Genomic DNA, 21,296 nt, shown 5'->3' with positions numbered 1-21,296 from the left:
GAGAAGGCAGTGAGCACAGTGTCTAATCACCTTTGTGGATTGGAATTGGAGTTGATTCTTTTGTTATGGGGGAACATGGATGCACAGTGCCAGCTTCCACCGTATAATTAAGGCAACGGGGGGCTTTGACGGCATCATTTATATGGCCAAAAAGCTGGGATTTGCAGCCACCACAGCAGCCGAGCTTTTCAAAATTGTCACCATCACCGTCACCGACACCGACATATATCGTTCGTTCAACTTCTCTTCCCCTTCCACGGGTTGCGTGTCTCCTTCTCATTCGCCCCTCCCTCCTCCTTTCATCCCAAACCCCTCTCTCCCGTACTCCTACACGCCATCCTCATATTTATGACTCTACTTAAACAGAAACAACTAGTTCGTGTGCGCGCGCCCCTGCACAACAAATAATAGTATATTCAAGTCGCCAAATATGGCTGAGGATGTTTGATTATTTACAAAGGAGCTTGCTTTTTGGACTGTGCTCTCCATCCCATCACCCAAGATGACCCCATATCAATTAAGGACTTGTTTAAAACACAATTAATAAAATATGAAATAAGTACGTGAAGCGTATAGAATATTTATAAGCGCTTAACATACATATGCCAATCCAAACAGGTATTAATCTATCACATTCATTGATATTTCCCTACCACGGTCATACATGCTCAACCTTTTAGCTTCCACAAATTATATAATGCGTTGGGGGGGGGGTTGGATGGGATGCTTGTTGGAAGTGTTGGAAGTGTTGGAAGTGTTATAAACTGTATAGAAGAAGATCTCATAGGCAGTAAGTAATCAAACGACGCAGGGACAGCGCTGCCCAAATCACACAGCGAATCAGTGGGGAAGTGAAGATTAACAAGTTGCTTGAATCATATCAACCCTGCGGACTGTTCGAGTCTGGATGCATTGCTACCAGCCGAGAATAAAGTTAAAGACGTGATCTATCTAAACCTGCACACCGTACGTCAAGAAACGTGATTCATTTGTGGGGCAATCATACTTGAGATTGGCTGGTGGGCTAGATTTAGTTTGGCCACCAAAAGCAGCGGGGTTAGAGAGTAGGAATCTTGACGAGAAGCGACTTTGTATTTTGGGTGGCATCCAAATTAGATAGGCACCGTGATTGGTAGTTAGTTTAGACATTTGTCATATATGCGAGGGGTCAAACGTAACAGCTAACAGGTGCATGAGACTGGGGCATGCCAAGACTTAGGCTACAACCCCCTTCCGTTTCATCATTTCTAATCCAACTAAAAGCAGAATCATATTCTTTTCCAAAAGGTCGGGCTACTCATTGAGCTATATATTCAAAGTCGGAGCTCCTGTGGCTGATTTATAATAATGCAGCGGAATTATTAAACTTGGTTGGCACCAATAAATATTCAAACCGGTTTGAATTCTGCATTATCGAAAAGTTTCATCCCACTACGAGACAAATTCTAATTGGTCACGCTCACCAGTTACCACTTCCATTCTCTGCTTTCCCATTTTGCTTGACAATTCGGATCGGGCACGCCATCCACACCATCTTTTCTTCGCATGCTGTTATCTTATCAGACTGTGGAAATATAATACGCGGTGTTGTTACTTTAGTTTTCACACCACCGTGTTTATTTCAGAAAAACAAAAACAAGCTTTTTAACCCCCCTCGTTTAAAAGGAAAAGTGGCGTGTCGAAACGTGAAAGTAATATGGATCTGATTAGTTTTTTATTTTGAAAAAGGTGCCACAAGTCGTCGTTCGTATCAACTCCAAGAAAACAAAAGAAGAAGAAAAATCATGAAGGGGTGACACGACGAGAGAGGAATTAAAAGGCGCGAGTTGTTATCGGGTGTGCTGGGGCCAGCTTGCAAGTAGCGAAAGGTTGAAAACTATGGCGCGATCCCTTTCGGGATGACAAGAAACAAATTAGCAGCAATTATGTGGAGATGATAATTGGGAGAAATGAGAGAAGATTGATTCTGCAATCTGCAGAGAGGATTGGGATTCAATATCTGCTGCCAGCGAGTGTGTGGTACACAAGTTAGTTAATGGGTAACATCATCTGTTATAATTGTAAATTGATAGGACCTTATTTCTAAGTATACCCCCAATTCTCCCCCACCACCCCCTCAAGAAAAGCAAGTGCCATGGCGGAGACGCGTATGGCCGATGGCTGTGACCCATGGACCACTTCGTATGGCCAGGACCACTCACACTTGTCTCTCTGGGACCAGTTCCTCCCTGCTGACACTGACCTCTTCCCGCCTAGGCCCAACTTCACACTCCCCACTCAATTCCCGGTCCATAATCCCGCCCCGGTTTGATTGCAAGCTCACGTTCCTGGGGAATCAGATTGATTTGGAGTGAGGAGGGAGGAGGGCTTTCGTTTTCTGGATCTGGTTTGATTGGTTTGGCGTATTTAATAATGAGGGGGCGGCTTACAGTGAACAGGGTCCTTAGACATCCCTTTCTCCATCCTTAAAATCCAAGTTGTGGTGGTGATGGGGACAAGCAGGGCGGACAAGTCGGTTGTATTGAAAGTTAATAATAGGAATGGGTTTTAATTATGGGAAGGGCATTTAAGAATGTTAAGAAACTAAGGGGGTACGTTCGTTTTCAGTGCCCAGCACATAACTAAATGCATGTGTCGCCCGTGACTTGAGAGATGAATAATAATCGCATGAAAGAGGAATGTCGAAGTTTCCTTCGGCTTTCCTCTCTGCGCAAGCTTCATCAGCTCCGGCACCCTCCGTAAAATATTCAAACTCACGAGCTGTCACCTGCTGCCCTCCTGTGCCAGAAAAGGACTGAATCTTCAAATCTAATTAACACTTAAGCATGCATTTATTACTTCAGATCTCCCACAATTTGTCCTGATTAATAATGCCTCCGCTTGTGCCGGGGGGTAAGAAGGGATCTAATGGTCCCTTAACCCGCTTAGATAGTAAGTTCTCTTCTGTTTTGCTTTTCTTTTGTGTTTTTTTAGGTGGGAGTCATCCCTGACCTTCGTAAAGGCTCCCCCGTGACATTTTCTTTCTTAAAAAATACTCCTCCGATCCTAATTATAAGACCCAATTGACTTATTTGAGGAGATTAAGGAAGTAAGTTAAGTTGGTTATTTATAATAAATAAGTGTTGTCATTCCTAAAATATCCTTGCTAATTAAGTATATTGGCTAAAACTATCATTATTAGAAGGATTATCTTGGAAAAAAATGCATAAATATAAGAGACAAAATGGATTGGGTCTTATAATTAGGACCAAATAAAAAGTCAAATTGGATCTTATAATAAGGACCGGAGGAGTATTTGCTTTAAACAATTATCCTGCCCCTCTCGACTCTCACACAATACTTCAGCTGCAGGGGAAAAAGCAAATCAAGCGGTTCTTTTCTTTATTTATTTATTTTAATTAGGGACACCTACAAATACGCACTCAAACTCGTCCTCTCCCCATTCATTTCTTTTTTTAGTTAAACTGTGATTTTTCATCCTCATTGTGTCTAGTGTCATTTCTAACCCAAGAAAAAAAAAAATCTTCTAAGACTTGGGCCCCCGGTTCCTTAGATCTCCAGAAGATTGGGCCTCCTTTTCAAATTCATTTTTTGTTTGTTAAAAGCAATCTTATTTGAAACACTATCGAGCACTAAATGTGGACACCTCTCCCAATAAAGATTCAAAACCTGATTCATCATGTTATGAGAGATTAACTTCTTCTGCTAAACCCAACCCCCATTGGTCTTCTTTTGAAATTCGGTGCTGAAGATACAGTACCCAGCATCTGGGCCCATACAAATCTTAGGCCCTAACGAACCGGACCAAAGACATTGGTGATGACATAAAAAGGATGAGCGGAGATTTATTGTTCCATCCAATCCAAACCCTCCCCTGCGCCCCCCCCCCAAAAAAAAAGTCACTGTACAGTAGTGTACTCCACAGACCCCGTGATTCAAGGACCCGGTTTCAGTTTAGGCGGGAGCGCCCAATGCTCAGTTGCCCATTGAGGTTTAGACTTAAAATTTTTAACGAATTATTTTAAATAAAATTATTTTTTATAAGTATAGTAAATAAATTACCTTTATCTTATATTTCATGCCCATTAAAATCACCATTTTTAAAAAATTAAAATAAAAAATTGAAATTTTAATAATCCGCTTGTATCTCCTTCCCAACACCTAGGGATGAAAATAGATTAAGCTTTTGCTCAGTAAGTCTAGACTTGCAATCGATATCTAAAACCTGAACCTAAATTTGAACTTGAGTCTACATATAGGGTTTTTTTTTTTTTAGGTCTAACCCTAAGCCTTCAAAAAGTCTTATAAAACTTGAAGCCTGTTTAAAAGCTTATTGAAAATGTAGGCCTCTAAATAAATTTAAAAATCAATGCTTTCAAGTTCATACATAAACCTTTAAACCTATTTAAAAGCCAATGTTATATTTTAAAAGTCTATAATCCATTCTCACTAATAATATAAGAGTCTACCATGAAACATAAAAGAATTTATAGTGACAATTGTTGGATCAAGTTAAAAGCCTAATGACATTTGTTGACTAAATAGATAAATTTTCTAAAATAAAAAAAACTAATCACATTTGTTGACTAAACAACATGTAAAATGGAATTACTTCGTTTGATTTTCCTACATAAACTGGACAAACTCTTCTCATTGAGATTATAATATTTTATTTAAGTATCACTAAAATAAGCTTACAACAATTGTTACAACTTAACAAAAATGGAAAGAAAGTGAGCTGACATTGTCATATTAAACTATCCAAAAAAAAAAAAGTAGAAGTGAATGACTGATTGAAAAAAAAAAAAAGACTTATGATTGAAACTTAAAGTCAAAATAAAATTTGTAATTTTATAAATAATTTATAAAATTGATTTATATCATATAATATATAATAACGCAAATTTTTTTTTTTTATAAAAAAGTCATGCCTGTAGACTCGTATGCTAAACCTCACAAAATTAGACCTAGTCTGTTTGCTTAAATAGACCTAGACATAAGCCTGAATATGAATCTGGTCTATTTAGTAAATAGGAACGGCCAGACTTTATAGTCCTATGGCCGCTAGCCTATTTCCACCCTCATCAGGCAGCACCCAAACTACTCAATCCGGGAATGATGCGGCCTGAAGACTGCTTTTTTCACTTGATGATCTTTTCAGGGCGCAGTTAATTATAACGTTAATAAATAGCACCAGAATCCCAACGATACATAATGCCAAATACACAATATTACATCTTCAGTTAAGTAGTTCAGGATATTGTTATCACCACTCTCTTTCTTACCGATAAGTCACAACAACTACTCCCCCTCCCCTCTTCATGGAGAAATGTCCATTCACACTTTCGCCCAAGACCAAACTGGGAAAGTTTAGGATCTCTCTGAAGGCTAGCAGCGAAGAATGTAACCATCAAAAATAAAGAGAATTAAAAGAAAGCAACTCGAAATATCGCAAACCAATCGTAACTGAGGTTGTCCACAAACTTGAACAAGGAAACACAACCTAGAATCTTGGACAAGTACACCACTCAAAAACATCTTCCACTCACATACAAAGGCGGAGGGGTAGACCTTCATACTCAAATTTCGACCAAAGAGAAAAGTCGAGACCCTGCTGCCAGCGTCACTTTGCTGGTTCACATCTGCTAACACAAGTCAGCAACTAAACATGTCATAAGCACTTATAGGAGTCAGAGCCACTTCTAATATCATCATTATGATCATATTATGGCAGCATGATTGTTTATAAACAATCCCAAACCAATAATTTTGAACAAAATAGCAACAGCAAGGACATCATCACAAGTCACAAAAGGATTCATAAAAATAAATGGTCAGACACTCTCAAAACATTAGGTTATAAACAGTACATTCAGCACACCAGTAAAAACTTTCCACCAGAAACTTGAACCAACCCCGTGAAAATGCTTGAAGAGATTCTAGTTCCGATTAAGGATGTTAAGATGTTGCCTCTTAAAACAGTTTATTCTTTTAGGAGTATGATACCTGCGTGACAGTCATTCACAAGCAATCTTGGTGTCAAAGCTGCTAAGACATATCGCAAATGCTTCAAAAGCGGAGATGGGATACTGATAATCCATCGTAAACAAATCTTTCCCCACTTTTCCAAACTGAATGATAACATTTTCTTGAGCCTGTTCAGAAACCCCACTCTTTGGAGAAGCAACCAGCTGGAAATTTTTGACAGAAGCCACAGTCACTCGCCCATTGAAGTTCAGACACCAACATTGGAGTTGCTCATGCCACCTAGGAGACTTATTTTGTAATACCAGCATTCCCTTGTTTTGGGAAGACAAAGGTACTGATTGGAAGTTTTCCAACCGAGTTGATTTTGACCTAAAGAAAGGAATAGATGGAGAAGTATCAATTCTGCGATGCAGGAATTGAGTTTGAGTAGGGGCCACGCCTCCTGGCTCAACAGCTGAAGCTGAAATGGCATCCATAACACAATGCATTATCCTTGGGCCCCTGTAAACATTTCCCCATCTGAATCTAAGTAATGCTAGATGTAAATTCAATAGAATGACTAAGCAATGGAATCACCTACAAAGGAAGAGCGGAATTTCGGATAACCATGATAAAAGAATATTATGACTTCATGATTCCTGTCCATATAATTCTCTTTTCTCAGGAGACTCTTTAGATAACGATATCAATACCTGGAGCCCAGAACATTCAGATCATATGAGACATGCGCAATGGGATAGTTGCCAGCAGGGACTCTTGGAGACACTTCCTTGAGACTAACTGGTCTACTTGAACGAGATTTAGTCACTCTGGCACCACAAATTGGAGGGTGAGCGTCATACACTGTGAATTTGGTACCCAGAAAGTTTGACCTGTCACAAATAAACAAGAGAACTCGATTTTAGGCCTAGCAGATATATCTGAGGCCATTCATGACCAGTATCAGTTAAACTTACCTCAACTTTCCAATGTAAGTGCTACTGCCTCTTGATACATCATCGCAGTTTATAGAAATGATATAGTCTGTATGGGTAGGACGTCGACACTTGCGTGCAGCAAGAAGGAACTTGCCATCATCGATTCCCTCTTCTCCTTTGAATATTACATCAGTACAAGGGAAAAATGGACTGCCACTAATCCAACTTACATGCCATAATATTATATACAATCAACCACACGGGTTAAATTTAATGTCTGGTGGTGCTTACCTTGGTTTAAACCGAGGTACAAATAATATGTTTGATTACTGCGATTCCGTTTAATATAGCACTGTAGAAGAGAGTTCCTTGGACCAGGCTGCACATCAACAGTAAGAGATCAAAATAAATTTTATGCAATTAGAGGTATGAGACCTTCCTAACAATAAGATCGCCGCCAAAAAAAATTTACCGAGCTAGGCGTGAGCAGATTCAACCAAAAGCCATGCCTATGACAGTAGGAAATGTACATAGCGCTAATTATATCATGGGAGAATGACACTTGGGTAACTTATAAGAAAATTATTGACACATCCATTTACAACTACCCTTTTGAGATTCACAACTATGTCATGCCGTATTAACAACTATCCTTTTGACATGGGTACCAAAGTGAAAATGATTTCCCTACAAGGTACCCACGAGTTATTCTACCTTGTATCATTCTGAGTCTCTCCCCCCTTCTTTGGGTAGGAAATGGTTAGGAATTCACCTCACCATTAAGGAATAAGCAAAGCCAAAGTAATGTTACTTCACTCAAAAATGCTCACCTATCACATAATAAACAAATTATGAGCTTTCTCAGCTGTAATTAAATCTCACAAATAACCTTGTAGCTTGTTTAATTAAAGAGACCATCAAGCCATTGCAACTGCAATTAATTAATGTACTTGTCCAACTATGTCACTCATCAATCTGCCTCTGGTCTGATGTTTCATAATGCCTCAATAAAAAATTGGGAATCAAGATAACATATACAATTGTCGAATACGGGCATGCTACTGCGTGCAAATACATTACTGTCAAGCAAACTATACTTCAGCACATGAAGAAGAAACTGAACACAAGTAAATGGAATGAGACTATTTTGCTCGAAAACGCTAAATCGCAACCTCACTCTTAAAACCTACGTGAAGTCATTAATAACCAAATATAAAATAAGTATAGAAAGGCACCGCACATGCATCTAATGCCAGCAAAAATTGCGAAGGAAGTAAATGCATGCGCAATAGTCATACCTGCTTCAAGGAGATTGGGAGTGTCAGCTTGCCAGATAATTCAGGAGATTTCACAATTTCTTTCATGATTTCTCTCCAACTGCGGCAGACACTAGCACAGGCAACCACATGTTTTCGGGCTGGCCATGTATCTTCAGAGGCCTCGATCCTCATTAACACGTCCCTCAGAAGCTCTGGAGGCATATTAGCCCAACAACTCTGCCTCAAACCATCAGCAACCATCACATGATCCCCAGCATCGCGGTATGACTGTGACCGCGATCTCATCCCATACCCAAACTTCACCTCAAACCCTTTCCTTGAAATACTCCCAAATTCGCCCTTTATATCCTGGATGATACTCCTAAACGACATCGTCGCCTTTTCAAATATTCAAAGTCATGGTCAATTCCTCCATTCCAAGTCCCATCTTTTTACAAAAAGCAGGTTGCCAAATGATAAACAAAACCCCAAAACATGAAAAGCTTGAATCTTTTTTCTTTCAAACGAAATTTACATCACAATAACAACAAGGTTTCCCTTTCCAAGAAAAATCAACTACTGAAAGCATACAGACAGAGTGGCATATGGATTCAATATGGCAATTAGAAATCGAAAACCGCCTACATTGAACGCAACACAAAAGCAAGACCCAGAAAACCAAAATAAGAGCCGATTGATCAAACACGGAACTTAAACTAGAGCTTCATAGCCCCCCCCCTCCTTTCCAAACTATCTCTTCTTCAAATCTTCGAAAGCCATTTTATCAGAGGTTGAGTGAAACACGTTTAAGGCGCTAATTGAAACACCAAACATAGAATAAATTGAATAATAGAGGGAAGCCCTAGAAAGAAAAAGAAAAAAAAATCAGAATAAATTTGACCCCCTCGATCACATAGCAGCAGAGTACTGGGGGACTGGAAGGAATGAGGAAAGCGAAAGGGTTCCTAAGGAATCTGAGCGCACCATCCGGGCTAACCAGACGGGTTCGGACACAACGGCTTTATCCAAATGCCCACCTTTTCGACTTCTTGTGGTTGTCGTCGTAATGGATCGGGTTGGGTTCTAGTGATTTTATGTGAATTGTAGTATTCGGAGCGCGAACTCATGGGCTTGACGATCATTTGGTGAGAATCAAATCATCGTTTTAGGATTAAGCATGGGGATTTAAACACGTCATTTAAAATGAACTAAAGAAAATTTGTGATTAACAAACTTAAAAATATTTTATAGACTTGTCTATTTATAGATTTGAATTTGGGCATATATATCTTCTTTTACTATAAGGCTTGAACCATACTCAAATTTTTGGCACAAAAGGAGAACTGTAATTAATTTTTTGTATTGTTTTTGCGAAACACTTATCAGGCATGTCAATATTTTGTTGTTAAACATCATGAAATTTTTTTTGCTAGATAAGCACCATGAACTGGAATGTTCCTGGTATATAAAAGTATTATGTTTATGGATCCAAATATATTCAATCAATAGCATTGCAACTTGTGGCTTTTATGTAATTTAGTTTACGTCGATTGTTAACATTTAATGTGGTGTCATTTTTTAGCCATCGCCTGTTGTCTGCATGTTGGCTCCAAAAAAATGCAGAGTCAGCGCAGCATGATTACAGAAGAGAGTAAATAAAAATTCAACTGGGGGATTTATTTTAATTCTGAGATAATTAATTTGTAAGTCCTTATAATTTTAGTTAATTTTAAATCAGGTCTTTATATTTTTTTTTATCACATCCTTATAAGTTTATCTTAGTTTTAATTAAGTCCCTGAAATTTTTTATTCTATATTTTATAAATTCTAATAATAGTATTCTATAAGCATAAAATAGTATATATTATTTAATATTAGTTTATAAACAATAATATTCTAAAAATAATGAATTATTAGAATTATTTTATTTTTTTCCAGCAAGAAAATGTTAATTGTTCTAAAAAAATTTCCTGAATTAATTAATTATATTACTTATTTTTATTATATAATTATTAATTTAATTTTATTATTAATATTTTATATTCCATTATTAATCTATTTAATTAAGTTTATATTTAATTAATAAATAAAAACTAAAACTACATGGATCTCATTAAAAATTTAGTAGAATTATAAGGATTTGATAAAAAGAAAAATAAATACAGGGACCTCATTAAAAACATGTGAAAGAATAAACACCTAATAAAAAGAAAAAAATACAAGGATCCAATTTAAAATTGGTTGAAACTAGAAGGGATTGTAGATTAATTAACCCTTAATTTTAAATATAATATTGAGAGATTCATTATATTCGAAACTCGAAAGCCCAGCGTTTTACTTGGATACAAGATTTTGGATTGCCAGGCTATCAAAATGCCATGTGCATAGATATAAAAGGACAACAAATAAATAGAAATAGAAGTTTCTGAGCCACATTTCGGACCGTTGCTGCAAAATCCTGGTCTCGGACTCACGCTCCTTCACGCTGTCGCGTTCCTAATCGCATCCTACTCAGCAGCCATGTTCGTGTTTTTTTAATCAATCCCCATATCATATTCATATTAATTGACTTTCTGATTTGGGGTTTTCCTTTCAAACTTTTTTTTCCCTAATTTTAATTAGAATTCAAAATTGTGGTAATATTGTTTTGCCAAAAATCCGCCGTCAAGTGCCACCTGATTTACATGATGTGGGCGAAATGTCTCCAATACCCTTCAAGCCACTAGATAATTGCCAGCCACTCAGGAGTAGCCGCTGGTAATAAAGGTGTTGGTCAGTTGCAATTCGGTAAAAGTGGAGAGTTTTGAATTCCCCCTGAAAGAGACAAAAGAATTCAAAACCAGAAAGCACTGTACTTATGATATATACCCAACGAAGAGCCGAGAGTAGAGAGTGAAGCTCGGTTTGGGTGAGAAAAAAGAGTCCGTAGGCAGGCAAAGCGAAGCCTACATTCTACATCAGCCGGAGAAGACGAGCTAAACGACTCTCTGCAACAATTTGAATCAGGTCTCTCCTTATTTTCCCCCTTCTCTTTCTCTTCGCGTCTCTGTTTTAGATTCTGTGGAATGGACATAGCCGAGCTCTATTCTTTCGTTTCTTTCTCTCCTTCGGCTCACCGACTGACATAAGTTCAATATCCTTTTCCTCTGTCTAAATCTATAAAAAACTGTCATCCTGATATGGCCATCTCTGTGGCTTCAGATTTTCAAAAAAGAAGAGATACGGTGCAAAGTATGTGTTTTTAATCTAACGCAGGCTTAGCGATTGTTTTCTTTTGAAGCATTCCTGTGGTCTGTTTTGAAAGAACGGGAATGCTTCTATATGGCTTTTACGATGCTTCTATGGTCTTGTTTTTGTTAACAACGAAGAAGCGGCATCAATCTCTTGGTCGGTGCATTTGATTTTGACCCTTCAGGGAAATACGATAAATTTGGTGCCTTTTCAATTTATTTTTGTTGGCATCTTTTAGATATAAAACGCACTACTTATTTTGCTGCCTGAAAAATTCAAGGTTCCTTTTTGTTGTTTTGCAATATCTGTTTGCATATACAAGGCTCTGGTGATAATTAAGAGAAGAGTGACACAGAAGATGGCGCAAATGAGGATGAATCAACCTTCACACTGGTGGTGGCTTGACGATCACAGCGCCTCTAAAAGAACCCCATGGCTCCAATCCACTCTCTCTGGTATTTCTCTTCCTCTGTGTTATTTGCTGTTTACTCTGAACCCGTGCAAAGTTTTTTTTTTTTTTAAGAGTAGGAAAGTTTCATGGTCAAATATCTGCAAGCAATTAATTCGCTCGATTGGGCGCACATGTGCCAAGTTGATCAGTGTGACGGGTCTTCGTGGTTATTGGTTCATGGCCGATGTAATTTTAATGATGCATTAACTGCATGAGGATCCCACGAACCATTTGTCTGGCTCTTTGTTATTTGGCCTTCAATTTGTCCCTAAATGCTGTGCTCTTAGTACGTTGAAGTTTTTGGACCCACTGGTGTCTTCCCGAATGATAATTGATTTTTCTTATGGCATATGATCTATAGACGTAAGCACTTAGAAGGCTGAAACCAAACGTTCTCAAAAGAGTAAAGAGGATCATAGGAGGGCTGGTAACCAGAAAAGGTTGTGGGCCTAGTTTAAGAATCGTGGTTCCTGCTTGTTCCTTTTGAAGTCCTTTTCTTTTTCTACTTTTTGCCTCTAGATTTAACCGTTGCGATAGCCCCTTTTTAATTTCGTGAACTAAGACGTATGTCTGGACCTCTTTGGGAACATATACTAGAGTGTTACAACGGCTAATGATTTTAGGGATGAACTAATCTATAAGATCAAAAGAGAATGTGGAAAACATGTTGATATTTGTCCGTGTTTCTGTGTTTTATGTTGACGACAGAGCTAAACGAGAAGACAAAGGCAATGTTAAAACTGATTGAACAAGATGCGGATTCCTTTGCGCAACGTGCAGAGATGTATTACAAAAAGCGACCAGAGCTTATTCGCATGGTTGAAGACTTCTATCGGACTCAGCGTTCTCTGGCAGAGCGCTATGATCAAGTCAAACCTGATTCTGGGTTTCGCCTCCTGATTTCAGGAGGATCTCCTTTTGCCTCGGCCAAGTACCAATCAGAGAAATTCATGACTTTCACGGATACCTGTTATGACAGCTTCTCTGAGAACTGCGATGTGGAGGAGTCTGCGGAGTCTGAAGTCGACGATCCTGAGCAAGAAGAGGAAAGTGAATTTGACAAAAAGGGGGAAGTTCCTTTTGTGGCCGTGAATGATGAAGCCAAGAGGTTAGGTGAAGAAATTAAGAGACTTGAAGAAGAGAACAAGGTTTATAAGGATCAAGTGAAGCAGAAAGATGCCATGCGCAATGAACTGATGACTTTGAGGGAAGAGATAGAAAGGCTCAGAGAAGAGAATAGGGAACAGAAGGATCAACTGAAGAAGAAAGATGCCATGAGTGATGAAGCAGCGAAGATGAGGGAAGAGATAGGAAGACTGAGAGAAGAGAATAGAGCACAGAAGGACGAACTGAGGCAGAAGGACGAGGAGAAGATAGAGGTGATAAAGCACCTGAGTTTGGCAATAGACGTGATAAAGCAGGAGAATTCAAAGATGAGAAACTTCATCGCTAAGGACTGCAACAAGAAATGGAAGCACCCCTTTGAACTAAACAAACTCATGGGAGCATTGTCCGGGAAGCTGTTTAATGGATATCCATGGAATCAGCCCAGTGTTATAGCTCTCTAGATGTGATTTACTAGTAGGCATATGGCGTAAACTAAGTAGAAAATACGTTTATACATGTATTTATATGTGTCGAAGATCTATATACATTTGAGTAGTCCGCGTCCTAGATATCAGTTATGTAATTAATTTCACATATGTTCCTTCTAGCAGAGAAAAGCCAGATAGAGTATTTCAGTGGTTCTTCCTTTTGTCACGGGCTTATTGTATGCATTCCCATCCTTGCAATTGATTTATTTATTTACAGTGTTACCCACTCTAATCCCCATTTCTTTTTCTCCCCTCGACTGTTTTTTCTTAAATGTTTCTTGTTTCTTATTGTAAAGTGCGCGCACCAGAGTCGTCAAAAAGCTTTTGGAGCAACATCAAAGTGATCTGTGGTCCCTTCCCCTCACCGGCATCGTTCTTTTCATACGAGAGTATCACAAGCTTTACTCTCATTTTTTAAAAAGTAAAACAATTGAAGTTTGCCAACATGGCCCTTCTATCGTCGACTATATAACAAAATTGCCGGTGGAAGGTGTTACTCTCATTGAGAAGAAAAAACATGTAAAAGAAAATTTCCAGCACACAAAAATAAACACAGACGGTTAATAGTTAAAAGATAACTCTTGCCAACATTAAAAGATTATTAATATTAACCTAGAAGCATCATTCGACAGTGCCTCATGCCTCATACAATGTACCAAAAACAAGATCAGAAAAGGGAATGCTCTAATAGCGACAAGAACAGTAAAGTAGAAACAGCAGCATCTTTTCAGAATCACATGCCATGAAACTGCAGCATCAGGCAAATTACCAGTGAGGCCAGATATGAGATGAGATTCACAGGGTGAGATGAAGAGTGTGAAACAGGGGCATGGGCTGTCACAGACTCAGATGGAGGAAACGCCATTACTGGCCCTGGAGTACCGAAAGCGTCTGGATTTGGAGGACTGGGGCTCGCTGGAATGGTGGGCAACGAAGAATCGGATGGTGAGAAAGCACTTTTACCAGGAGAGGGGAAGAGTGGCTCAATATCTGGGGAGAGAGGAGTAGAGGCCAGAGGAGCACCAGGTAATACTGTTGGTGCTGCTGATATGGCTGAGAAACGCACACTTGGTGGAGAAGCCAAGGAGGATGAAAAATGGGACGCTATCAAGGCGAGGAAGATCGCAGTGAATGACCCAAAGGAAGCCATAAATGATCACAGAATCAAATATATATTGACTTAATGATGGTACTCTAATTAATGTGTCTGCAAGAGAGAAGGAAAGACACAGAGGAAACTGAGATTGGAGAAACCAAGGAGGAGTTCATGATTGAGGCATTAAAAAGGGTCTTTGAGATGTGGTAGTGGGGTTCCATTGGCGAGTGGAAATTGATTATTGGGACTCTTTTGAGGGCATTCGGTGCTACAAGACAAATTTGGTACGTGATTTCCTTCTGGATCACATGAGTCCTCGGTGTCCTACTGTCCTTGTCTTTTCTTGTCACCCTCGGTATGCGGCTTTAAAAAACTTCAAACCATTGAAAAAATAAATTACAGAGGGGCCGAACCAGAGAAAGGAAATAATCGAAGGACCTGAAAAAAAAAAAAAGACTTTTCTCTCCATCTTCATACTGTAGAGCCCAAGTTATCTGCCTCACGGGTCACTCTTCCATTAACACTCTATATATAAATCACAAACATGTGGAGGGTTTGGTTCTAAATATGTTATAATTGCTCACGTCTCCTACTCCCGACACCAAGGCCTACACCGCTTCCTCTTGCAATGCCATGTAATATATGTATTTTTTAATCAAAAGAAAATAAGAGAAAGCAATTCATACATATACAAAGAATATCGTCAATCCATGCCAAACCAAACGAGAAATAGAATGTAGAGGAAAACCCACAAGGATGCTGGATATTTATATTCCCTGGTAACTGGAAAGAAATGGTCAGAAGCTGGAGAATGAAGAAATGGGCAAATAAGAAACTCAACAGCACTGAGACGCAATGGGTGCATAGCGTGTCTGGGTTTTACACTTTCAGCTGAAACTCCCATGTAAGTTGGGGGGAAAAAAAAAAAGGATTCATGATCTAAAAAGCAAGCGTATCATAAAAGATTTAGGATAGAATGATTAGAGAAAAGTTCATAAAGCCTACTAGCATAGGAGGAAAACACCTGCAGTTTTCCCATCATTTATAATTAAAAGCCTGGGGGCTAAATTTTATTAATTTATTTTAATAGGCGTCTTTAGAACCCGTTTGGGCTTCGAAGCCATGCCCCCATCGAATTGCATGGGAAATGGCAGAGGCATGATGATGTGAACTGTGAAGTGAAGATGGTGCCTACCTTAACCGCCCCAAGCCTCCCAACGAGTTCATCCCCAGGGCCATTCCATTAGGATATCATTGATGTGAACCCAGCAACCTGGGTTTTTTCGCTAACCAACAAAATTACCATGTCAGCGCAATAATTTGCGGACACGCAAGGATTTATCGGGAGAAATCATGCGCTCCCAGGACCCCTCTAATATATCTTGGTTTTATTAAGGAAATTTCCTCGACAAGCTCCATAGACTCCCCCCCCCCCCCCCGGCGACCCGGCTCTTTACCAACTATGCAGGAAGCCGCTGTCATAGTCGTGGGAGCCGGCACTTCCGGCCTTGCTGCCTCCGCCTGCTTAACCCGACACTCCATTCCCTACATCCTCCTTGAAAGAGAAGACTGTTATGCCTCTCTGTGGCAGAAATATACCTACGACCGTGTTCATCTCCACCTTCGGAAGCAAGTTTGCCAGCTCCCTCATATGCCCTTCCCTCCATCTTATCCTCATTACGTCCCCAGGAAACAGTTCCTGCAGTACTTGAATGACTATGTCAATCACTTCCATATCCGCCCTTCCTATCACAGAGCCGTCGAATTAGCGCAGTACGATGATGCCCATAACCTGTGGAGAGTTCAGGCTAGGAATCGAAGCTCCGGTGAGGTTGAGGACTATGCTGGGGGGTTTTTGGTGGTTGCCAGTGGCGAGACCGCGGAGCCTCGCGTGCCTGACATTGAGGGTTTGGACACTTTTAAGGGGAAAGCGCTTCATTCAACTGGGTATAAAAATGGAAAGGAGTTCAAAGATGAGCGTGTTTTGGTTGTTGGATCTGGCAATTCTGGCATGGAAATTGCGTTAGACTTGGCCAACTACGGTGCGCAACCTTCAATAATCGTTCGAAGCCCGGTAATTAACTATCTAGTGTCTATCGTCAATCTGAATTCGTTTATTCTTTCTTTGTTTTTGTTTTCAAATTTGTTAATTGGCTGGTTAATCTTATTGGTGTACATATTAAAATATTACAATTTGCAGGTTCATTTTGTCACTAGGGACATGATGTATTTCGCCTCGGTTTTGTTAAATCATGTGCCGCTGAGCACTGTGGAGAATCTAGTGGTGATATTGAGCAGGATCGTATTTGGGGATCTCACCAAGTATGGATTACCTTGGCCTAGCGAGGGTCCTTTCACCATGAAGTTGAAGTACGGCAAGTTCCCTGTAATTGATGTAGGAACCGTCCAGAAAATCAAGTCTGGAGAGATACAGGTATGTATATGGTGCCAATACATGTGGCACCTGATTGTGGGTATACCTTCTTTATTAGTGTCCCCATTTGGATTCAATCTGGTTTTGTCATTTTGATTAATGAACTGATCCACTTACTGAGGGGTTGCTCTCCGGTTGGAGTCCCTTTGATGCGGTCAACAACACCTCAATCTCAACTGATGAATTTCAAGCATGTTTTGCCATTGGAAAACTCAGGACTGAACTCTATATATCTGCAGAGCTTGTTAGCTATTAGCCATTAGGATAAGAAAACATGTTCTATGATTAGTTTCTACTTGCATAACCTCAGATAAGCTTAATGATGATGGAGTGGTGATATGTGTGCACCTATGTGAAGGTGTTGCGGGAAGAAATAAATAGGATTAGAGGCAACGAGGTAGTGTTCAGGGACGGCAAGTCACTTCCATTTGACTCAATTATCTTCTGCACAGGCTTCAAGAGATCAACTCACAAGTGGCTCAAGGTAAATGCATGAATGTGAAACCTCAAGAAGAAAACACATGGCGTCCGTTTCCTGTTTGTGAACAAAGTAGAAGAGAGTGTAGGATATGATGTTGACAATTTGGTTGTGAACAGGGGGGTGATTATCTTCTGAACGAGGATGGGTTTGCGAAGCAAAAATTCCCAAACCATTGGAAGGGGAAGAAGGGTCTGTACTGCGTTGGACTGGCACAGAGGGGTTTCTATGGAGCCAGCTTCGATGCACAGAAAATAGCCGATGACATTGCCTCTCTTTTGCAATCCCAGAGCAACACAACAAATCATTGATTGTCGTTCTTTTGTTTTCCTTTGCCTGGGTAAACTGATTACGTAATGCATACAAAATAACTTTCCATCCCGCAAGTTGATATTGTTTGATGTAGATACAGGAGCCACATATAGTGAATTACGTGTCCATGTCCAAACCACCACCTCTAGTTCCATCGTGATATTGGATTGATTATGAAGTTTCAACTCTTTTGAGTCAGCCAACATGCCTTGTATATCTTAAATATATAGAAAGACCTTCTTGAAGGTTAGTTACTTTCTTTGAAGAAAAATGTCTCATTTATAATAAGTTTTTCCTCCTTTTTGAGTGTAATTTCATTAAAAAATAATGCCATACAACAACGAATGTAGTGCGCCCAAACACAGCCAAAAATTCAAGAAGAAGAAAAAAAGGCCACAAACATTTAGGCCACTGAATTAGCAATTTAAAAGCTTTTTTGAATGCTACTGAAATTAAAATGACTCGCGGGAATAATTTGGTAAGAAATTATTATAAAATGATTTTAATATGTATTATGATCAAATGACTTCGGAACGTGATGGATGAAACAGACTCTTTTTTTTTTCATCTTCAATTTTTAAAAATGTTTTAGGAGTATTTGCCAGGGTCTCATAATTTAAAATAAGATATTTAATACAATCATGTGGAAAGTGGAAATAAGATTATTCTTTTTTTCATTTTATGTATTGTTTTCAGATGAAAAGAATGTAAGATAGTTTTCCTAAACTATATTTTAATTAAAAAAAATACCACATCCAATTCTTAATATGAGAGTTGGTTGACTAAATTAAATAGATTAAAAAAATTAGTTAAGTTAGTTATTATTTGATGTTGTCTTTGCTAAAGTATCTTTATTAATCAAATGTAATGAATAAATATAAACATATAGTATATTGAAATCTTATATTTATGATCAAAATAAAAGTCAAATGAGTTTTTATATTAAAAATAAAAAATAATATATAACAATGAGAAAAGATAATTTTAGTCTAATTATTCTTTATCTCGTTGTTAGTAATTCATTAATTGCATTTGTATCAAAAGTCAACCTATGATCATGATCAAATTATGGGGACTCATTTGCGCTAAAAAGTTCGTAAATTACAAAATTAGTCCGGAGTCAAAAAATTTTATTACAATTTTACCAATGGAGGAGCCAAACTTTGCCATCCTGAGATGAGACGAGTCGAAGCAAGATTGACAGAGATGAACCAAAATACCAAATCTCAGGACGGAGAGAAACGCTGACACAGGGAAGAAGCAAGAAAGAGAGATTGCTTGGGGGTTGAAGTCGGGGGAGAAGGATTCAGCCCAAAAAAATAAAAAATAAAGAAGTCGGAGGAGAAGAAAGAGAAAAAATCTAGCGAGGAAAGAGTGACACTGTTTGTGAGTCCCGAAGCCTATGACCGAAGATGAGCTGCTTTCATTGTTGAAGGTGTTTGCTGCAGTGGACGAGGTCGACATTATCAGAGTCCGAAATTGTACAACAGGGACATCGAAAATGCATGGGAAATGACAGATGCAGGATGATGTATACTCACTGCTGTTCTGCTCCAAAATCCACTGCCAACCACCAAAATCGATTCTTTCCGCTAACCAACAAAACCTGTTTTATCCAACTCAATATTTTACGGACCCGCAAGGATTTATCGGGAGAAGTCATGCACTCCCTCGATGTCTCTCTCTATATCCTGCTTTTATCAAGGGCCCAATTTCTTCCCCAAGCTCCATAATTATCAAACAGGCCGTCCCGTTTCTTTACCGACTATGCAGGAAGCCCCGGTCATTGTTGTCGGAGCTGGCGCTTCCGGCCTCGCCGCCTCCGCCTGCTTAACCCGACACTCCATTCCCTACATCCTCCTTGAAAGAGAAGACTGTTATGCCGCCCTATGGCAGAAATATACCTACGACCGACTTCACCTCCACCTCAGGAAGCAAGTCTGCCAGCTCCCTCATATGCCCTTCCCTCCGTCTTATCCTCATTACGTCCCCAGGAAACAGTTCATACAGTACTTGGATGATTATGTCAATCACTTCCATATCCGCCCTTGCTACCAGAGAGCCGTCGAATTAGCCCAATACGATGAGGCACATAACCTGTGGAGAATCCAGGCTAGGAATCGAAACTCTGGTGAGGTCGAGCACTATGCTGGGAGGTTCTTGGTGGTGGCCAGCGGTGAGACCGCGGAGCCTCGCGTGCCTGAGACCGAGGGCTTGGACACTTTCAAGGGGAAAGTGCTTCATTCAACTGGGTATAAAAATGGAGAGCAGTTTAAAGATGAACGTGTTTTGGTTGTTGGATCTGGCAATTCTGGCATGGAAATTGCATTAGACTTGGCCAATTATGGTGCCCGACCTTCAATTATCGCTCGAAGTCCGGTAATTAACGCCAATCTGAATTCGCTGATATTTTTTTCTCCCCGAATTTGTCAATTGGCCGGTTAATGTCGCTGGTATACATGTTAATTTCTCATGATTTGCAGGTTCATTTTATGAATAGGGACATGATGCATTACGCCTCACTTCTGTTAAGATATATGTCACGGAGCACTGTGGAGAATCTGTTGGTGATGTGGAGCAGGATCATGTATGGGGATCTCACCAAGTATGGGCTGCCTTGGCCTAGGGAGGGTCCTTTCACCATGAAGCTCAAGTACGGCAAGTTCCCTATAATTGATGTAGGAACCGTCCAGAAAATCAGGTCTGGAGAGATACAGGTATATTACTTGTTATATACAGAGTGCCAATACCTGCTGTCCCTCAGTGTGGGGATACCTCCTTTATTATGGTCCCTGTTTGGACGCAATTCGTTCAAGGTCCAACAACATCCCAATCCCAGTTGATGAATTTCACTCAACTTCTGCTTCAGGACTGAACTCTAAATTAGCTATTAGCCCATAGAACAAGAAAACATATTTTACGCTTAGATTCTGCTTTCAAACAGAGCATTAATGATGATGATGATGATGGAGTAGTGATATGTGCGCATGTATATGAAGGTGTTGCAGGCCGAAATTGAGAGGATTAGAGGCAAGGAGGTAGTGTTGAAGGATGGCAAGTCACTTCCATTTGACTCAATCGTCTTCTGCACAGGCTTCAAGGGATCAACTCACAAGTGGCTTAAGGTAAATTGCATGAGTGTGAAACCTCGAGAACAAAGCAGATGGCACGTAGTGCTGACAATTTGATTGTGAACAGGGGGATGATTATCTTCTGAAGGAGGATGGGCTTGCGAAGCAAGCATACCCAAACCACTGGAAGGGAAGGAATGGTCTGTACTGCGTTGGATTGTCACAGATGGGTTTCAGAGGAGCCGGCCTCGATGCCCAGAAAATAGCCGATGACATTGCCTCTCTTTTGCAATCCCATAGCCACAAAACAAGTACTTGATTGTTTAGAAAGTTCCGAGTCAGCCAGCATAGTTCGCTGCTTAGCTCCAGTGGCTTCCTTTTGTATATTAAATTTTACCTGCACTTTTCTCCTTGTAAAATTTTTAATTGCCAATCAGTCTGCACCTTCTCTATAATTCATCAAT

The 21,296-nt window shown here is 39.6% G+C and overlaps 5 protein-coding genes across 15 annotated transcripts; 3 read left to right on the top strand and 2 right to left on the bottom strand.

Annotated features, from left to right (window-relative positions):
• Positions 1 to 5,188: 5,188 nt before the first annotated feature.
• Positions 5,189 to 9,169, bottom strand: LOC114759238 (tubby-like F-box protein 3). 8 transcript variants are annotated; one of them, XM_028948368.1, is made up of 7 exons: positions 9,149 to 9,169; positions 8,204 to 8,563; positions 7,197 to 7,284; positions 6,945 to 7,080; positions 6,681 to 6,860; positions 6,007 to 6,507; positions 5,189 to 5,662 (listed from the first exon to the last, which is right to left on the bottom strand). In XM_028948368.1, exons 1-6 carry the CDS (start codon positions 9,149 to 9,151, stop codon positions 6,018 to 6,020), a joined length of 1,257 nt encoding a protein of 418 aa, XP_028804201.1. In that variant the 5' UTR covers positions 9,152 to 9,169; the 3' UTR covers positions 5,189 to 5,662; positions 6,007 to 6,017. The 8 variants fall into 8 exon arrangements, with proteins under 8 accessions (XP_028804201.1, XP_028804200.1, XP_028804205.1 ...); XM_028948367.1 differs by having other exon boundaries at positions 5,189 to 5,642; XM_028948372.1 differs by having other exon boundaries at positions 5,189 to 5,642; positions 6,007 to 6,489.
• A 1,873-nt stretch (positions 9,170 to 11,042) lies between these two features.
• On the top strand, positions 11,043 to 13,663 carry LOC114759243 (protein NETWORKED 3A). 2 transcript variants are annotated; one of them, XM_028948383.1, is made up of 3 exons: positions 11,043 to 11,170; positions 11,718 to 11,850; positions 12,555 to 13,663. In XM_028948383.1, the coding sequence occupies exons 2-3, from the start codon at positions 11,754 to 11,756 to the stop codon at positions 13,412 to 13,414; spliced, it is 957 nt and encodes a 318-aa protein (XP_028804216.1). In that variant the 5' UTR covers positions 11,043 to 11,170; positions 11,718 to 11,753; the 3' UTR covers positions 13,415 to 13,663. The 2 variants fall into 2 exon arrangements, with proteins under 2 accessions (XP_028804216.1, XP_028804218.1); XM_028948385.1 differs by having other exon boundaries at positions 11,676 to 11,850.
• A 255-nt stretch (positions 13,664 to 13,918) lies between these two features.
• LOC114759256 (classical arabinogalactan protein 26-like) lies at positions 13,919 to 14,757 on the bottom strand. The gene has a single exon (XM_028948408.1). The coding sequence runs from the start codon at positions 14,589 to 14,591 to the stop codon at positions 14,175 to 14,177; it is 417 nt and encodes a 138-aa protein (XP_028804241.1). The 5' UTR covers positions 14,592 to 14,757; the 3' UTR covers positions 13,919 to 14,174.
• A 1,093-nt stretch (positions 14,758 to 15,850) lies between these two features.
• LOC114759214 (probable indole-3-pyruvate monooxygenase YUCCA10) lies at positions 15,851 to 18,041 on the top strand. Its single transcript, XM_028948339.1, has 4 exons — positions 15,851 to 16,611; positions 16,738 to 16,971; positions 17,330 to 17,455; positions 17,569 to 18,041. The coding sequence occupies exons 1-4, from the start codon at positions 16,000 to 16,002 to the stop codon at positions 17,758 to 17,760; spliced, it is 1,164 nt and encodes a 387-aa protein (XP_028804172.1). The 5' UTR covers positions 15,851 to 15,999; the 3' UTR covers positions 17,761 to 18,041.
• On the top strand, positions 17,948 to 21,287 carry LOC114759213 (probable indole-3-pyruvate monooxygenase YUCCA10). Of its 3 annotated transcripts, none has more exons than XM_028948338.1 (5): positions 17,948 to 18,007; positions 19,210 to 20,140; positions 20,245 to 20,478; positions 20,761 to 20,886; positions 20,960 to 21,287. In XM_028948338.1, the coding sequence occupies exons 2-5, from the start codon at positions 19,436 to 19,438 to the stop codon at positions 21,149 to 21,151; spliced, it is 1,257 nt and encodes a 418-aa protein (XP_028804171.1). In that variant the 5' UTR covers positions 17,948 to 18,007; positions 19,210 to 19,435; the 3' UTR covers positions 21,152 to 21,287. The 3 variants fall into 3 exon arrangements, 2 of the variants coding, with proteins under 2 accessions (XP_028804171.1, XP_028804170.1); XR_003741894.1 differs by lacking the exon at positions 17,948 to 18,007 and adding an exon at positions 19,007 to 19,147 and having other exon boundaries at positions 20,706 to 20,886; positions 20,960 to 21,045; XM_028948337.1 differs by lacking the exon at positions 17,948 to 18,007 and adding an exon at positions 19,007 to 19,147.
• Positions 21,288 to 21,296: the final 9 nt, after the last annotated feature.

Source organism: Neltuma alba, unplaced genomic scaffold (assembly GCF_004799145.2).
Source record: "Neltuma alba isolate B1F8T4 unplaced genomic scaffold, ASM479914v2 tig00010802_pilon, whole genome shotgun sequence".
Classification (NCBI taxonomy): domain Eukaryota; kingdom Viridiplantae; phylum Streptophyta; class Magnoliopsida; order Fabales; family Fabaceae; genus Neltuma; species Neltuma alba.
This window is presented reverse-complemented; position numbering and strand designations above follow the sequence as displayed.

What these genes read in the sequence shown, in the direction of transcription:
- LOC114759256 (XM_028948408.1), bottom strand. Translation starts at nt 14,591, where the DNA reads ATGGCTTCCTTTGGGTCATTCACTGCGATCTTCCTCGCCTTGATAGCG.
- LOC114759214 (XM_028948339.1), top strand. Translation starts at nt 16,000, where the DNA reads ATGCAGGAAGCCGCTGTCATAGTCGTGGGAGCCGGCACTTCCGGCCTT. An exon ending in TCAAGTCTGGAGAGATACAG is followed by an intron (nt 16,972 to 17,329) that starts GTATGTATATGG and finishes ACCTATGTGAAG; the next exon opens with GTGTTGCGGGAAGAAATAAA. An exon ending in CAACTCACAAGTGGCTCAAG is followed by an intron (nt 17,456 to 17,568) that starts GTAAATGCATGA and finishes GGTTGTGAACAG; the next exon opens with GGGGGTGATTATCTTCTGAA.
- LOC114759238 (XM_028948368.1), bottom strand. An exon ending in ACTTACATTGGAAAGTTGAG is followed by an intron (nt 6,861 to 6,944) that starts GTAAGTTTAACT and finishes TATTTGTGACAG; the next exon opens with GTCAAACTTTCTGGGTACCA. An exon ending in CTGAATGTTCTGGGCTCCAG is followed by an intron (nt 6,508 to 6,680) that starts GTATTGATATCG and finishes ACTTAGATTCAG; the next exon opens with ATGGGGAAATGTTTACAGGG.
- LOC114759243 (XM_028948383.1), top strand. Translation starts at nt 11,754, where the DNA reads ATGGCGCAAATGAGGATGAATCAACCTTCACACTGGTGGTGGCTTGAC. An exon ending in GCTCCAATCCACTCTCTCTG is followed by an intron (nt 11,851 to 12,554) that starts GTATTTCTCTTC and finishes TGTTGACGACAG; the next exon opens with AGCTAAACGAGAAGACAAAG.
- LOC114759213 (XM_028948338.1), top strand. Translation starts at nt 19,436, where the DNA reads ATGTCTCTCTCTATATCCTGCTTTTATCAAGGGCCCAATTTCTTCCCC. An exon ending in CAATTATCGCTCGAAGTCCG is followed by an intron (nt 20,141 to 20,244) that starts GTAATTAACGCC and finishes CATGATTTGCAG; the next exon opens with GTTCATTTTATGAATAGGGA. An exon ending in TCAGGTCTGGAGAGATACAG is followed by an intron (nt 20,479 to 20,760) that starts GTATATTACTTG and finishes ATGTATATGAAG; the next exon opens with GTGTTGCAGGCCGAAATTGA.